Here is an 18,857-nt window from a genome sequence, read left to right as displayed (position 1 = left end):
CGGCATGGCTGGAAGCTGGAAGAGAGTCAGTCCTCAGACAGTCAGCGCGTCTAGTGTCAGAAGGTGCTACATGGACGAGTGGGGGAAAATGACCAATATCTGTCCAAGCAACTCATGGTCTTACCTACTTAGCACCAAATAACCTGTTGTGATGCTCACACAAGTGCAGTAGTGGCACACAGCCATGGTGGGAAACCAACTGCTCTTGATTCAGCTAACTGATCCCCTCAGTGGTACGGGACCCATAGCTAGATCTTGGAAACAAGTCAGAACCACATCCAAACATTAGCCCACTCTCCACTATCAAGCTACCACCAATCATGGGCTACAAGAGGGCCTACACCTATTAAATTCTCTATATAAGAAGAAATGGTTATCTCATTTGTCTGGTGTTAACTTACTCTCCATTGGAGAATCTACTTCTCTTTTTCAGATAGATGTAGATCCTAAGGAGACAGCCATCCCATCATACCTCAAAAGGGCCCTGGCTGAAACTAAGAACAATTGGCGAAACAAGAAAGGGTGCTATTTTCTTGGTGAACCAGATATCAGCACAAGGTGAAGGAGATCAACACAGAGAAAAATCAACTCCTACCAAATCAGAAATCCATAGACCCAGAGGTCCCTAACACCTCATCACTGAAGCAGACCAAAAATGAATCCAACATGGCTCAGGAAAATTTTGTGGAAGAGGGGAAAGAAAGAATGTCAGAACCACATGTTGGGTCATGGTATGCAGAGACATTTATCCTACCCACAACTGTGGGCTAACTCCACAGGGCATGACCTCAACAAGGAGGGGCCAAGGGGAGGGGGTAGGTCACGGATGAGCCTAATAATGGTACTCAATTGACTATATTCACTGAGTACAAAGCTAATTAATAAAAAAACGATATGAAACTTTTAAAAAATGTACAACATGGCCACATCTAGCAATAAGGGAAGCTAAAAATATGTAAGCTTTATTTGGGCAACCATATATTCATCAGAAACAGGAATTTCCATAACTGATGGGGAAGGAGAAAATGGAGACTGAGACAGACAACCAGCAATGTACACCACAAGGTGCCAGTTCCACGGCTGGGCTCCCCCCATTGCTATTCCATTACTCAAAGGCCTCTCTATATGCTGTCTGTGCTCACTCATATTCATTCCCCCCCCCCTCTCTCTATCTCTCTATATGCTGTCTGTGCTCACTCATATTCATTCCCCCCCCCTCTCTCTATCTCTCTATATGCTGTCTGTGCTCACTCATATTCATTCTCCCCCCCCTCTCTATCTCTCTCTCTTTCCCTCCCTCCCTCCCCCACTTACAAGCCTCCATGGTCTTCAAATCTGCTTTTCTCTTGCTTTCTGGCATTTTCATAACCAATCTTACTCTACATTTCTTTTGTGGTCTAAGAGAGGATTTATCTCCATCACAGTCCATGTCTCAATCTTCATCATTTTCCATAAATATATTCACATATATTCATGAATACATAGTGCTTGAGTAGGTGTGATCATAGTTCTATCTATATAAACTACATTTCCTCAGATAAGCCACTTCTGCCCTCTGCATCTTAAGTTCCTCTAATTGCACATAGAGATAATAATGCTCACCTTACAATGCTATAGGAAGGATGGGGGCAGATTTTGTATGTGGAAGTGGTCAATGAACAGTAAAGCATAAAAATTAAGTTTCAAGTTGCTGGTGGGAAGTGTTACCTCCCAAAAGAACAGAGCAGGAGATCTGTTTCTTCTCTTCCCTCTCATCTTCTCTTAACAAATATAGGATTTTGTCAATTCTTAAAATGTATCTACAAGCTGCAAATTAATTTTAGAGATGAGCAAGGATGACTTCCTTCGAAGAGAAAGGCAATCCAGAGAAGACAGAATGCCCCCACACTGCTGATCACAGCAGAACTCAGCCAAAGGCAGAACTCAGATCATCGAAGGCCATGAGTCACAGTACCTGGCAAGGAAGCAAGACTTCAGCCAGACACCAGCCAGAACTAAACATTATGGCTCGTGGAAATCAGCCAGATATGTTCCTGTAACTGTGAACAACCGGAAGATGACCCCCGCCCTCACACATGAAGCTGAGCACATCGTATTTAAACAATAACCTCTTCTGCTCAGATTAATCATATATCACATATTGATCCAAAAACACTTCACAAGATGTCATCAAATAAATATGTGTGTCTCTATTACTTCAAAACAAAATGCTAAAACCAGAAAATGACTAAAGGATATGTGGATATTTTAACAATAATTTTTAAAGTGAAGCTTAATTACCACTCCAATCTAGACATAGAGCATCACACTACCTCAGAAGCACACCTCTCTAATCACAGTCTCCTCCCCGCTTAGAAACAACAGTTATTCTTATTCACATTCACTACATTTTCTCCCTTTTCTTTATGGTACTACATACTTCACACTGTTGTCTATTTCAGTGTTTTCTGTGAATGGAAACACATACGCTTTCTTTTGTACTGTGTTGCTTCTGATCAGCATTAAGTGTGTGACTTTAAAATATTTATTGTTAAAATAATGTTGCATCTGAAATTTGACTTAAATAAACCAATAAATTGTGTGTTAATAAGCTTTCCAAACAGTTCTGTGAATACTCAAGCTTGAATGAGATTCCATTGTGTGAATATGCCACAATTTATTTCCCTATTCTATCATTCACATACATATGTACGTATTTGAATAATACACATACACAAGTCTGTTGGGGGGGATGAGTTGGTGAATATTTTACCTATTCTTACAGAATACTTTTGGTAGACAAGTCTCCCTGAGGTTCTGGGGAGATGGTTCAGTGGGTAAAACACTGGCCACATGAATGTGTGAGTGTGAGCATCCATGTGAATGCCAGGGGGGCATGACCTGTAATCTTAGCAGTCAGGGGAAGGGTCTCCTGGGCAAGCTGGCTAGCTCGACTAGCCAATGAAGATTGAAAAAGGAAAACACATAGTAACAACCTCTAACCTCCACATGCATGCAGCAGTTGAGTCTACACATATATATACAAGTGCACATACACACATGCATGCACACACACGAGCCTACACATGTACAATCACATACACACATGCATGCTCACAACACACCCATCCACATGTTATAAAAAGAGTCTCTCTGATACATATCTACTACTAAAGTAATAGAAGGACCAGGTATAGGTGTCTCCAACAAGACATGAAAACACCAAAATATGTTCAGAATAGTTAACCATCTTACATCCCCACTAATAATGTATTAAAGTTCTCATTACTCCACATTCTTATTGACATTTAGTATTTTCCAGACACATTCATCATTGCCTATTTGGAGGGTTATACATTTTTAAGCTTTCCAATTTGGGATAAAAAATGCCAAGTATTATTGGGAATGGTGGTATATATTTGAAATCCCACTATTTGAGAGGCTGAGGCAGAAGGATCACAATAAGTTCAAGGCAAGACTAGGCTACATAGCAAGTTCCAACTCAACCTGGGATACATTGCCCTGGCTTAAAAAAAAAATGAAACCAAAAAGTTACCTACTAATGAACAGAACTTCGAACGTGAAATTAGTTGCACAAATATAGTCAAAAATCACTTAACAACAGGGACTGGAGAAACAGTCAGTGAAATGTATTGTTGGATAACTCCATCACTGTGTAACTACATTATCACTTCAATTAAGATGACTCCACCAACATTAGGTGATAGGATTCTAGGAGCCTTAATTATATGTGCAGTGCAGCACTGGCTGAAACACTGTCATGCAGTGTAGGACTGTATCCTAGCTAACGGTGTTTCATGGAGTGGGGCTGATGCAGGAAAGCTTTTATTATGATAGAGAAAACAAAAAGGTCAAAATGACCAAAACACAGGGATTAAGACAAAATGTTCTACAAGAGGCTGAGGAGTGAGATGGGACAAAACAAGGACCTTGTCGAAGCCCCATAGAGTTTCAATTTTATTCCAATTGAAATGAAAAGCCAATGAAGGATTTTGAGCAGGAAATTTACAGGATGATATGTTGATATTTGAATATGTTTAGACTATTTCAGGCACACATTCACTTCTAGCTATAAAATGGGGTTTCAGTGCTTCAAACCAATGTTTTCTCTTAAAACAACCACAAATGCTGGATATAACTCAAACACACACACACACACACACACACACACACACACACACACACATGAATTCATGTATACACACCTGCTTATAACATCATCAACTTGTTGAAACAACTAAGACTTAAGTGGGCAAAATCCTAGACAAGACAGGTGAGGCAAAATTCCACAGCCAAAATTCACTTAGGCCATTAGCCAAAACTGGGGTTGGAGTAAAGGGCTGAAGATCCAGGCAAGAGCCTAAACAGGGAACTTCTAGTAAGAGGCTAAAACATCAGAAGAACTATTTGGTAATTCTGAGGACCTACAGAGACAAAAAGTAGAGAACTAATAAGCTAAGATCCCAGTGAGGAGAAAGGAGTTCAAGAGCAAACAAGCACTTGTCTGGCATTCCACTCAAGACATCTGATAATTCTGAAACTGCATAGGGCAGAAGGCTCTGAAACCAAGGAGCTCCAAGACTAAAAGTTTTCAGTGGGGGTTTCTGACAAGCTTACTGTTCAGAAGAAAGAAAAAATAGAGTTATAAGCTAGCCAGAGGGAGAAGTCACTGAGAACAGCCACCACTTCCCGACCTAGGCTCTTAGCTGACATCCCAAGAAAGCTGCCTCCAAAGAGGCATCTACCAGTAATAGCACCTCCTCAAAAATAAAGCATGGCTTACATAGGGACAGCTTGTGGTGATTAATCTTCTTGTCAATTTGATTGGATTTAGAATCACTATGGAAGCATAGCACTGAGTACTTAATGAAGGTGCTTCCAGAGAGGTTTAGTTAAAGAGGGAAGACCCATCCTGAAGGAGGACAGCACTACCTCATAAGCTGCAGTACCAGACTGAATAAAAAGGAGAAAATGAGCTGAGTACCAGCACTTATCTCACACTGCCTCCTGACTACAGCTTCAACATAAACGGCTATCTTATGCCAACTGCGGCCATGACTTCCCTGCCACGATGGACCATATCCTAATCCTATCAAACTGTAAACAAAAAGAAATCCTCTCTTCCCTTACTTGCTTCTTTTCAGGTAGGCATTGGATACAACAACAAGATAAGTAACTAATACAGAAAAATTGGTACCAAGAGGGCTGGAGACATGACTCAGTTGGTAAAGGCTTGCAAAGCCTGATGGCCTAGGTTCAATTCCCCAGTCCTCACATAAAGCCAGATGTACAAAGTGGCGGGCTCATTCATCTGAAGTTCATTTGAAGTGGCTAGAAGCCCTGGAGCACTCATTAATTATCATTTATGTTTTCTCTCTCCTCCTCTCCCTCCCTCTTCTCTCCTTCCTTTTCAAATAAATAAATAAGAATATTTTAAGGAGTTTATTTTTATTTTATTTATTGGCATGGAGGGAGAGAGAGAAGAGAGATGGACAGAGCGAATGAGCACATCAGGGCCTCCTGCTACTGCAAACAAACTCCAGACACAGGTGTCACATTGTGCATCTGGCTTTACATTGGGTAATAGGCAATCAAACTTGGTTGTTAGGCTTTGTGAGTAAGCACCTTAGTCACTAAGCCATCTCTCCAGACCCCAAAAATATTTTTTTTTAAAAGAAGCAAATTGGTACCAAGAACTGGGGTCCTTGCTGTGACAAACCTGCCTGTGTGATTCTTAGGCCTTAGGAACAAGTCTGTAGGAGGAATGTGGAAGAGTATTGAACTATAGGCTAGAGAAGCCCTACAATGCTATATATAGAGTTCAATAGGCTTTTCTTGTGGGAGTTTGGGGGACCAGAGTGATAAAATAAATGTAGACAGTAGAGGCCCAGCTCATGATATTTTAAGAGGGAAATAAAGGCTTTATTAGTAAAGGAGATTGAGGCCATTTGTGGTACATTCTGGCAAAGAATCTGGCCACATTCTGCTCATGTCCTGAGAATCTGAGTGGCACTCAAAAATAATGGACTAATGTGTTTGGCAGAGGAAATTTTAAGACAGGATAGCATAGAGACTATGGCCTTACTTAGGTGCTCTTATCCAAGAATACAAGGAAAGAAAGCAGCAAGTGTAACAGAACAACATGGAAATTGTTCAATTTGATGAAGAAAAGAACATGAGAGAATTTAAATTTGTAGGCAGGGGGGCGGGAATAAAGCATCTGTAATTGGTAAAGAGAGTTCTAACACTAAAAAGAAAACTTTTGCTGTGTACTGAAACTATAAGCCAAAAAAAAAACTCTTCCTCCCTTAATTTGCTTCGCATGCAGTATTAGATGACAGCAACAATAAAAGTAATATAGAGCTTAACCCCTAAGAATTAACCCCTCAACCTGCCTTCACAGAAGCCATTTTTCTTGAAAAAAAAAAATAACAACCACAAAATCCACACATAACATAAAAATTCTCAGTGCAAGGGCTGGAGAGATGGCTCAGTAGTAAAGGCATTTGACTGCAAACCCTGATGTCCCAGATTAGATTCCCCAGTACACACATAAAGCCAGATACACAAAGCGGTACATTAATCTGAAGTTCATTTACAGTGGCAGAAGGCCATGGCATGCTCATTCTCATTCATTCATTCATTCATTCACCCTCCCTCCTTCCTTCTGTCTCAAACAAATAATATCTTTTTAAAAAAAATGCTGAGTGCACAATCAATATTCAACAAATATCTCAAAATAAAGACCAGAAAAACTTGGAGGAAAAACACAGATCACACAAATAAAACACAAGTAATTCAGATATTGGTAGCCCAAATAAAAAACCTATGTATAATGTACTAAAACTATGAGGTGGAGAGATATTCTGTAAAAATTAGATAATTTAGCCAGAAAATTAGAACAAAAGAGATCAAATGGTATTTCCAGAACTATAAAAATCCAATTACTAAAATTAAGCACTCAATATATTTCTTTTAATGTTGAACAACAAATTAAGTATAGCAGAAGAAATGATCAAAAAGTTGGAAAGCAAGTGAAAAGTTTTTGCAAAACTGAAACACAGCCTGTTGTGGTGGGACAGGCCAACAGAGCGTTGCTGAAGAGGCAAAGGCAAGAGGATCAGGACTTGGGCTGCAGCTTTCAAAAAACAAAAAACAAAAAACCTGAAACACAATAAATAAAATAAGTAAAATAGAAAACTGCTCAAGAGCTAAAAGAATATAAAACATTTTCAATATTTTCAAAATATAGATGAGATAAAAGGTTGAACCAACTTGGAAGAAATAGAATTGATGAAACATGTGTGAACACAAAAATCCCTAAGAATTCCAGGCACTGTTAACAGTAAATAAGAAACAAAAACTAATCATTCCTGGGCTGGAGGGATGCCTTAGTGGTTAAGGTGCTTGCCTGCAAAGCCAAAGGACCCAGGTTTGATTCCCCAGGACCCACATTAGCAGATGCACAAGGTGGCACATGTGTCTGGAGTTCATATGCAGTGGCTGAAGGCCCTGGCACACCCATTCTCTCTCTCTCTCTCTCTCCTTCTGTCAAATAAATAAATAAATAAAAATAAAATATTTTAAAAAACAATAATAACAACAAGAAAAACTAAGGTGAAGAAGAGAAGAAAAAAAAACGTCATTCCTGCTACACCTAGATACATCACAGAAAAACTGATAAAAGTTGAAAATAAAAAACCTAAATTTAAAGAAAAAATTCTAAACGCAGCCAAAGGAAAGCAGCTATATTACTTTCAATGAGTAATGATGGATGAGTTTTCAACAAAAATTAAAGAAGTCTAAAGATAATACAGCGATGTGTTACATCGTCAGGAAAACTGTAAATATAAAATTCTATATTTAAAAAAATACTAAGGAAACAAAGAAAAATTAAGACACTTTAAAAATAGTAAAAACTGAAATGTGGGTTGGAGAGATGGCTTAGTGGTTAAGTGTTTGCCTGTGAAGCCTAAGGACCCTGGTTCGAGGCTCGATAACTCAGGACCCAGGTTAGCCAGATGCACAAGGGGGAGTTCCAGATGCACACATCTGGAGTTCATTTGCCGTGGCTGGAGGCCCTGACATGCCCATTCTCTCTCTCTATCTGCCTCTTTCTCTCTCTCTGTCACTCTCAAATAAATAAATAAAATTAACAATTAAAAAAAAAAACTGAAATGATTTGTAACTAGCAGTAACTAACAAATGCTAATGGAAGTCTAACTGTACAGAAGAAAAGAAAAAAACATGCTGGTAAATATGAAAGAATATTCACTATTTTATTCAAGAATAAAAATAATATCTAAGAAATATTTTAAATCTGTAGACTTAAAGTGCATGACAACAATACCACAAAAGGTGTGAGGAGTAGATGGAATGAAAATGTTCCAAAATAAGAACCAATATTGTAAAAATATCAGTCTTACCTAAATCTACATATTTAATGCAATTCCCATCAAAATTCCAATGGCATTCTTCACAGAAATAGAAAAAAATTCCTAAAATTCATTTGGAAGCACAAAAAACTTGGAATAGCCAAAACAATTTTAAGCAACAAAAATAAGTTTGGCCATTTCACCAAACCCAATTTTAAGCTATATTACAGAGCCATAGTAACAAAAACAGCATGGTACTGCCACAAAGACAGAAATGTAGATCAATGGAACAAAATAGAGGACCTAGATGTAAATCCAGGCTGCTAGAGCCATCTGATTTTTTACAAAAATATTCACTGGAGAAAAGACAGCCTTTTTAACAAATAGTGCTTGGAAAACTGGATATCATTATATAGGAGGATGAAAATAGATCCTTGTCTTTCTCCATGCACAAGAATCAAGTTCAAATGAATCAAAGACCTAATGTTAGCCTTGAAACTCTGAAAGTGCTAGAGGAAAATGTAGGGCAAACACTTCAACATATTGGCAGAGGCATCAACTTTCTGTATATAACCCCCATTGCTCAGGAAATAAAATCACTAATCAACCATTGGGATCTTATAAAATTAAAAAGCTTTTGTACAGCAAAGGACACTGAATAAAACAAAGAGATAACCTACACAATGGGAGAAAATCATTGCCAGCTATATCTCTGACCAAGGATTCATATCTAGGATATACAAAGAATTCAAAAACTAAATAATAAGAAATCAAAACAACCCAATTAAAAAATTGACTATGGAACTAAATAGAGAGCACTCAAAAGAAGAAATACAGATGGCATTTAAACAGCTAAAATATGTTCTACATCCTTAGCCATCAAGGAAATGCAAATTCTCACTCCTGCCATAATGGCTACCATCAAGAAAACAAATGACAATAAAGTCTGGTGAGGATGTGGTAAAAGAGGAACCCTTCTACACTATTGGTGGGAATGTAACCTGGTACAGCCATTGCGGAAATCAGTGTGGAGGTTCCTGAGATAGCAAAAAATAGACCTACCATATGACCCAGCTATACCTCTCCTTGGCATACATCCTAAGGACTTTTCTCACTACCTTAGAGATACTTACACATCCATGTTTATTGCCAATCTATTCACAGTAGCTAGGAAATGGAACTAGTCTAGATATCTCTCAACTGATGAATGGATAATGAAGATGTGGTACATTTATATAATGAAGCTCTATTCAGTGGTAAATAAAAAAGAAATTTGCAATGAAATGGATGGATCTGGTAAGGATTATACTAAGCAAGGTAACCCAGGCTCAGAAAGGCAAATGCTACATGTTCTGTCTCATGTGGATCCCAGCTACAAATGCTTAGATTTCAATGTGAGTTAGAGTACAAATTGGTAGCAGAGGTTAGTAAGCTATAAAAGGGAAAGTGGGGGATGGAAGGGAATTATCATGGTTTATTTATATAATTATGGATGTTGTCAATGAAAAAGTTTAATAAAAATAAAAATAAAGCCAGGCGTGGTAGCACATGCCTTTAACCCCAGCACTTGGGAGGTAGAGGTAGGAGTATTGCTGTGAGTTTGAGGCCACCCTGAGACTACATAGTGTGTTCTAGGTCATTCTGGGCTACAGTGAGACCCTACCTCAAAACAACAAAAAGTAAATAAATAAAAGTGAAAATAAATGTTCCAAAATATATGACCAGCTTTGTATATACTTAAAAAAAGATTAAAACAAGTTCACAGCATGAGTTATAGAGAAATACTCAGAGCAGCACTGTAACTCAAAGAAGAAACTAGAATCAATTCAAATGACCATTTACACAGAAACTGATAACAAATTATAGCATATTTATATAATGATTATAACTCAGAACTAAAAATAAGTTAACTTCCCTGCTGGTAGGTTAAAAACTATGGATTATAGTATATTGAGAAAGAAAAAGGCACATTCAAACAAAGCATACTACATTCAAAAGAGTAGGGCACGGTAATGCTTGCCTGTTTCTGAGGCAGGAGAATTGTGACATTGAGGCCAGCAAGAACTACATATGGAGGCCTGTCACAAAAACAAACAAATGAAAAAAGAGCATATACTAGGCAATTCCAATTCCACCTTCAGGAAATTCTAGTCTACATTATGAGCCGGGAGTGGTGGCTCACGCCTTTAATCCCAGCATTGGGGAGGCTGAGGTAAAAGGATCACCATGAGTTTGAGGTGGCCTGGGCTACAGAATGGGTTCCAGGTCAGTCTGGCCTATAAAGAAAAACTATGTTATGATGCTAAAAGTCAGGACAATGGCTACTTTATAGAAATGAAATTTAATCTTTGTGCCCTCTTAAGTACCTAACATAGGCCATATTGCACTTTGAGAAGAACCAGGGAAGTGCGTACCTCTATGAGGTTACCAATGTTTGATTTCTTGATATTGTTGTAACAAAAATAAGTTCATTTTGTAGAAATTCATCAAGATCTATATTTAGGATGCATACTTTTCCCATGCATGCTTTAAAAATAAGTTTTAAAATGGATTTCCAATAGATGAAATGTACATAAAGAATAAGATAACTGTTGTTACCACCAAAGTTATAAAGCATGTACTGATCCCTGGCTACCCCTCTACCAGAGATAAGAACTCCCCTGAATTAGTTGTTCATCTCTGCACTATAAGCTCCTGAAACAACAGAGCTTGGTTTACATATTTTTAAACTCTGTAGAAGAGGTCATTTAAAGCAAGTGTGATGACACATGCTTATATCCCAGCACTTGGGAGGTAGAAGCAGGAGAATCAGGAGTTCAAGGCCAACCTGGGATACACATTTTTTAAAAAAAAAGGGAGAAAGGGCTGGAGAGATGGCTTAGTGATTAAGCGCTTGCCTGTAAAGCCTAAGGACCCCAGTTCAAGACTTGATTCCCCAGGACCCACGTTAGCCAGATGCACAAGGGGGCGCACGGATCTGGAGTTCATTTGCAGCGGCTGGAAGCCCTGACGCACCCATTCTCTCTCTTTCTCTCTGCCTCTTTCTCTCTCTCTCTCTCTCTCTCTCTCTTTCTCTCCTTCTGTCGCTCTCAAATAAATAAAAATAAACAAAAAAATGTTTTAAAGGGAAAAAGGAAAAAGAAGCTAGCTAGTTTGATTTCTATTCTTAAAAGATCTTTCTAGGGCCAGTAGATAAAAATGCTTGCCATGAAAGTATTTGTACTAGAACCCAGGTCCCCAAGCCCCACAAAAATCTGGATGTTGTATTGCAAGTGCTGTTATCCCAGCACACTCCAGGGAAGGCCAGGCAGAGACTCACCCAGAAGCTTGCAGGTCAGCTAACATGGCAAACACAACAGTGAATAATGAGACCCTCCTCAAACAAGGAAGAAGACAAAGACCATTATCGAAAGTCATCCTCTAACCACCAAGTGCATGCCATGATGCACACACAAGCAAGCAACAAAAAGGCACATGAGAATTTTCTAGGAATACAAAGCTATATATTTCTTACAGTATTGAAGTGGATATTTCAGATCTGTGCATTAGCCAGGTGTGAAGTTACAAACCTGTAATCCCAGCATTTGGGAGGCTGAGGCATAAGGATTGTGAGTTCAAATTACTCAACTTCAGCCCCAGCTGCATAGTGACAACTCTGTATTAAAGAAAAGGGGGAGGGGAAACCTGTGCATCTTATTATAACTTCTCCATAGGGAATGAATGGTGGTGGAAAGAATGAAACTAGAAGCTGGAGAGATGCCTCAGCAGTTAAGGCACTTGCCTGTAAAGCCTAAGGACCCAAGTTCAGTTCCCCAGCACCCATGTAATGTTAGATGTACAAGGGGGCACATGCATCTGGAATTTGTTCGCAAAAGCTAGAGGTCCTGGCATGCCCATTCCTCACTTTCTGTCTGTCTCTCTCTCTCTCTCTCTTTCTCTCTCATAAATAAATCAATAAATAAAATAAGAATGAAACTAGGAAGGCCAGTTCAAACACTGCAGTAAGCTAATGTCAAATTTACAGGCTGAAGAGTAAGGAAGGAAAAGGCGGAATGTAGCAGAGAAGCTTAACTGTGAAGTGTCATGGTACTTGGGGCAAGAAGTAGAGCCCAAGAAGGGTTCTTTAGGACAAGACTGACTGTGGAAGACACACTAGAGAAAAGTTAATATGGAGTCAAATCCTTGAGAAGGTGACAGGATGGAAGTGAAGTAGTCCCAGTGGTTTAGTCTTTGCAAGGATACGATGTTTTCTTCCCCTCCCTCCCTCCCCCTACCTCCCTCTCTCCCTCCCCCCACCCTCTCTATCCAAGGTAGGGTCTCACTCTAGCCCAGGCAACCTGGAATTCACTATGTAGCTTCGGGCCTTGAGCTCACCAAAATCCTCCTACCTCTGCCTCCAGAGTGCTGGAGTGTGGGAATTAAAGGTGTGCGCCACCACACCAGGCTCCCTTCTTGCTTTCTAACTTCAAGGAAACTTTTAAAAGGTACAGATGCTAGAAAGATTGTCATTGTAGCAGTGGAAGATAGGGTGTTCCCATCTAGTGGCTACCACGTGCTGATCAATACTGCTCTGCACTGGAAATGGCTGGGAAGGCATCCCAACATGGTCCAATATGGTTAAGAAAATCTGAAGGTTAGTTTTGGTCCAGTGAAATGCTCAACAGATACCCAAATCTGTGCAATATCCCAGTATGAGCTCAGATGTCAGAAGATTGTTTTGCTTTTCTTTTTTAATTTTAGGCACCACAAAGTACAATATGACCTGTATGAGGGACTCAAGAGGAAATGAATAGAGAATGCATTAACATTAAATTGTTTCATATTTTCCTTTTTAAATATGGCTCTTTATTTGAGAGAGACTGAGCATGTGTACAAAGGAATTCCAGATGCATGCACTATTTTATGCATCTGGCTTTATGTGCGTACTAGGGAATTTAACCAAGGCCAGCAGGCTTTGCAAGGAAGCACACTTAAATGTTGTGCCATCTCTCCAGCCCCTGTTTCATATTTTCATAGCATGTTTTCTGTCATCTGGCATGTTTCACATTAGAGCTGAAGAAAATACTCTTTCAGAGATAATTCCCCTTAGATATCAAATGCCTTCCCCTTTTTCTCATTTCTAGTTTTATATGTCCTTAGAAGAAATCAATGTTTCTTCCGATTGTAACAATTCATCATTTTAGCTAAAGAAATGATATGCTAATCTAAAGTTATGCTTAGGCAGAATTCATCAATGGAGTAATTCTCAAAAAACAACAAGGAAAGGGGTAGTGGTGCACGCCTTTAATCCCAGCACTCTGGAGGCAGAGGTAGGAGGATTGCCATGAGTTCGAGACCACACTGAGACTCCAAAGTGAATTCCAGGTCAGCCTGGGTTAGAGTGAGACCGTGCCTTGAAAAACAAAACAAAAACAAAAAAAACAAAAAAAAAAAAAAACAAGAAAAGATATGTCTATATTATTATACTTGAGGTGGAGCTAGTCTTTGGCCCTAGAAATATACAACTGATAACTTAAAAATTCAGTCTCAATACTCTAGCTACAGAACCAGTCTGTAATATCAAATATATGTCTATAATTTGTGACAATCAGATACAGCTATGAGAAAATTAGAAGCTCTTACCAAGAAGATATCTGGACCCAGGACATTCCCGCTGGTGCTCAATCACATGTGCATGCCTAGTGAGGAACACCTCTAGCCCAAACATGGGAATCACAGCGCAATGGCTGCAGGCGCTGGCTGTCTTCAGAGACAAGTTAGCATGATGTGCGATGCATGTATCACTATGCCATAATAAAGAAAGAGTGATAAATGTACTACTATTTGTTGTATTACACCAAGTCGCATGCACAAGGACTCCATTCATGGAGAAGGACTTGTGGTGGTTGGCTGAGCAGTCGGATGCCGTTGCGTGTAATTCATGCACACACTTGTTATGTATATCAAGTTCACTCTCCTAATTCCTGTTGCCACAGCCAGACTGTAAATGCATATGTCATTGTCATTCTTAACTACAGTAATTCAGAACTTCAGCTGCCAAGTTTGCTGCCAATACTCGCCCATATGCAGTTCATGCTCCCCTCTTAAAATAACTCCTTGTTTGCTGTCAGAAGCTCCTGTCATGACATATAAAATGGCATGATCAATTTGTTTTTAAAATCTAAATCACTGACTAAATGCAAGTGCAATGTATTTCTTCTTCTTGAATACATTCCCTTTCCTCTTGGTCCCTTGATTCAGTAATTATAAGCCCTGGTCAAGCAGGAAAACAGCAAATCATTTCAAGTATCAACAAATCACCAAGAGCAGTGTTTCCAAGGAGGGACACAAAGGGAAAGCTCAGTTTCACGCTAGTCCATCCTTTGAGGCACTGCCACTTTACTCGTGGAGGCATCAATTATTTTTTCTTACGTTGAAAGGTCTACACATTCCAAGGTTCTGCAGGTCCAATAAGAAAATAAGCAACTATTTCTCTGTATCAATAAACACAAGATGCTTGTCCTGAGCTCATTTTAAAACAACCCGCAGAATTCTGAGGTTTAAATATCTTGAATTCAAATGAAACAGAATGGTTCTGTAGTCAAAGAGGACTGAGGACATACTTTAAGTTGTCAATTTTCTATTCTAGGGCCAAGACAAACCCCATCTGAAACATCCTAGTCTGAACAAACTCTGGGGTTGGGGGACAAAGCAGCATTTTCTCCCCAGGATCCCTGACAGATGGTCAGCCTTTGTTTCCGTCACTCCATCGAGGGAGTTCTCAGGATCAGGTTCCCAAGAGATATGATGAAAGCTAGAACCAACCTTTAAGACAGGGGTAAGGCTCCGGTCCGTAAGCTTGCAGGAAACGGACAGCGTTGCCAGACACTGAAACCAGACTTCCACAAGAACAAGATGCAGAATTAGCATTCACACGCGGGCAGCGTTTAGGACATGCAGACCCTCAATGCTGGAACCATCCAAGGACCTCTGTTGGGCCTAGAGAGTAGCTCCTAAATCTGGGGAGCAAGATGCCTTCCTCCCCAGCCCACCACTACCACTTCGGGCTTATTTCTTCAATGAAGAAATGACTTTTTTGGCTCACAGTAAAGGGTTTGTCAAACCAGGGAGCGACAAATCCGTTCCTTCCAAAAACCAAGCAAAGGGACCCCCTGGTGGAATTTCTAGTGCTTAAAATACTCTAACTTTGGTCTGAAAATCGTCATCACAGTAAACCAGAACATTTGGGGTTCTCTCTGAAAGGTGTGCATAGACTATGCTGTCACTGAAGTTGCTCGGCTGCTGTAGGGGATGATGCGTGTGGGGTTGTATTTTAAGCTCACTGAAGCCTGCCTCGATCCTCCCGGTAAGAGCCGGCGCGCGCGGGCTGAGCGGACCAGCAAGTGCCCCCCACGGCGGAGCCTGAGACCACGACGGGGCGGCCCGGCCCTTACCTGTCTATGCTGATCACGCACAGGGTCATGATCGAGGCCGTGCAGCACATGACATCCATGGCAATGAAGACGTTGCAGAAGAAGTGGCCAAAAATCCACTTGCCGCCGATGAGGTCGGTGACGCTGACGAAGGGCATGACCGCCACGGCCACCGAGAGGTCGGCCAGCGCCAGGGACACGATCAGGTAGTTGGAGGGCTGGCGGAGCTTCTTGACGAAGCACACGGAGATCACCACCAGGCAGTTGCCCGCGATCGTCAGCAGCGTGATGAGCGTCAGGATGGAGCCGATCACAACTTTCTCGGCTCTGCCGTAGTTGATCTGCTCCCCGCAGCCCGAGACATTGTCCGGGGGCGCGTCCCAGGTGGGCGCGGGGCTGGCCGTGCCCTCCGACACGCCGCTCAGCAGGTGCGGCGCCCAGGAGCCCGGGCCGGGCTCGGCGCCACCGTCGGGGCTCAGGTCGGGCAGCCCGCGCCCCACCTCCGGCAGGAGGAAGGAGCGGAGGTGGCCGTAGAGGTCGGGGCGGCCGCTGCTGTTAACGTCCATCATCGTGCCGCGGCCGGCCGCTGCCCATGGAGCCGGGCGCCCCCGCTCCCCCCCCCCCCCGCCCCAGCCACGCGCGCCCCGCTCGCCCGCGTGGGCCCCCGGGCGCTTCACCTCCCGGGCTCCGCGGCGCCTGGTCCAGCCATGGATGGGGAGGGCCCGCGCTTGGCCGCTGGGGGGCGCTCGGCCTCGGCGACCCCGCACGTCCCAGGCTCGCGGGCGCTGCGGCGCGGGGGTCCCCGTGCAGGTTGGAGCGGGGAGGGGGTGACGCGGCGGCCGGAGGGAGCCCCGGCGGGACCCCGCACCGCAGCCCGCAGAGCCGAGCGGCTCGCCGGAGAGCGCCGGGCGGCCGGCCGGGCAGCAGAAGTTGCGGAGAGCGCCCCGCCCCTCGCGCCCGCCGCCGCCGCCGCCGCCGCTCCCCTGCGGCAGCCGCTCCGCGTCCCCGCCGCCGCCTCCGGCCGCTGCCCGCGCCCCGCGCGCTCCGCGGGCTTCCCCGGCTGGGCCGCACCGCGCGCCTCCCCTGCGTGCGCCCCGGGGCTGTAGACGCCCGGAGCCCTCCGGGAGACCCCACCCTCCCACACCCCGCGCCCGCTCTGCGCGCTGGAGCGAGTGACAAGCGCCGGGGAGCGTTTAAGAGGACCAGGGTGGTCAGCGGGCGTTCAGACTCGCTGCAAAGTGAAGGACCTCGTTAGCGAATTATTTTTCCCTTTAAAGAAATAAAGAAAGAAAAAGGGAAGGGGGGGAAAAAATAAAACACCTTTGGAGCACTACACCAAGCAACAAATAGATACTTCCGTTTCCCATTTTCACCGCTTAAGGGAGAAAGTGAAGATGGAAAAGGAGAAGCAGCAGCCAGATGGGGTTGGGAGTAGGAGCTCACAGAAATAGGAAGAAGGACGGTGGGGGGGGGGGGGACAAGGAAGGATGCTTTAGACCCTAACAGCAAGGGGGTGCTGGGGACTGAGCATGGGCTTCAAGGACAGGTTCAGCCCTTCGAATAGCCTCCCAGCTGGCCACAAACAGGCCTCGGTACTTGAAAATAGAGCCTCACTGCCTTTGTACTCAGACGCAAAGTCTACTATGTTGGAGAGAAGGTTAATTTTCCCATAGCATTCTGGAAATCTTGTACATAAGCAAAGAAATGACCAGTCATGTATGTCGCAGAAAATTCCTGGAGGTGTTATGTTGATTTAATACCTATTGCCCAGAGTCTCCTTCAGTATTCAAACTGTCAGAAGCGGCTGATTTTTATTATTGGTGAGACTTTGCTTCATTCCATTTTATTTAACGGTTTTATTGGAAGCCAGCGGTGATTTCTTCAGTGTAACACTCCAAGAATAATCAAATGTGTTTTCTTTTCTAGTTAGGCCCCAACAGATTATAAAGACGCAAAGGCACACAACCTTCGGGATATACTGATCTGAGTACTAAAGAACTCTCTCTCTTCAAGGCAGGTACCAGCCCTACTTTTGCACATGAGAGTTGCTTTTGCAATCAGCTGGTAAGTGAGAGTGGCACTTCAGACTCGGGCACACATAATTAGTACGTCTACAGCCTTTCCTCAATATGTTGAAAACAATAAATGCCCTAAGCAGTGGCCCAGTGTTCCCAGCTCTGTCACTCTGTGGAGCAATTCAGGTCTCCCCTCTGCTTGGGATTACCAAAGCCATGCACTGAGTCAGACGAAGAAGGGAAGATAGTGTCTAGGTCACAAAGCAGTGTTATCTAATATTTAAAGACGTCAATGAAGAAGTTTCTTCAATGGATGGCTATATTTAATCTCAAATGAAAATAGTAATTTGTAGCTGGAGGGCATCTATAAAATAATTGTTTACTATACTATATACAGGGGAGGAAATTGAGGCTCGTAACAGTCTAAATGTGTACAAGATTATATGTGACTACATCAAAATGCCTCAATTTTTGCTTTTGAGGTTTTGAATTGTCCTTAGGCCCCTTAAAAGTCCCTTTAAGGTGCTACAACTGCCAAGATACTTTTGGCTTTTTGCATTTTAACTTTTTAACTGATTTTGACTTTTCTCATATTTTTCCTTGTGTGTCTCTTTAGTAGTTCCACATACTCATTCTCCTTGGTGTCTAAGTACTACGCCACCAGAGTGAACTATATAAAGAGTTAGAAACTGAGAAGATAGCTCAGTCAGTAAACTGCTTCCTTGCAAACATGAGGACCTGTGTTCCATCCCCAGAACCCATGAGAAAAGAACCCTTGTGGTGACACAAACTTGTAATCCCAGCCCTGGTGAAGCAGAGACAGGAAGATCCCTGGGACCTGCTGGCCAACTAATGTAGCCTAATTGGCAAGTTCTGAGCCCATGAAGGACACTGTCTCCAAACAGGGGTACAGCATCTGAGAGAACACCCAAGGCACACCTGCGGGTCACTCACATGTGTGCATGTGCTAAGACTCACACAACCACACACATACACACACAGACACTTTTAAAAAATGGAAATTGATATATGTTTATAAAGGGTGCAGAGGCAGC

General features: G+C 42.3%; 1 protein-coding gene across 3 annotated transcripts in view; it reads right to left on the bottom strand.

The window, feature by feature from the left end:
* The window catches only part of Htr7 (5-hydroxytryptamine receptor 7), a 103,641-nt gene extending 87,285 nt beyond the window's left edge, over window positions 1-16,356 (bottom strand). For 2 of the 3 annotated variants that reach the window (XM_004653206.2, XM_004653205.2), the window contains exon 1: window positions 15,809-16,356. In XM_004653206.2, coding sequence (XP_004653263.1) covers window positions 15,809-16,356 — 548 coding nt within the window. Of the gene's footprint in view, window positions 1-15,179; window positions 15,353-15,808 lie in introns of those variants that run through there. The other variant, XM_045136247.1, reaches the window with a different exon arrangement.
* Window positions 16,357-18,857: the final 2,501 nt, after the last annotated feature.

Source organism: Jaculus jaculus, chromosome 1, assembly GCF_020740685.1.
Source record: "Jaculus jaculus isolate mJacJac1 chromosome 1, mJacJac1.mat.Y.cur, whole genome shotgun sequence".
In the NCBI taxonomy this organism is placed as follows: Eukaryota; Metazoa; Chordata; class Mammalia; order Rodentia; family Dipodidae; genus Jaculus; species Jaculus jaculus.
Note: the sequence above shows the minus strand (reverse complement) of the source record. Positions and strands in the feature narration are given on the sequence as shown.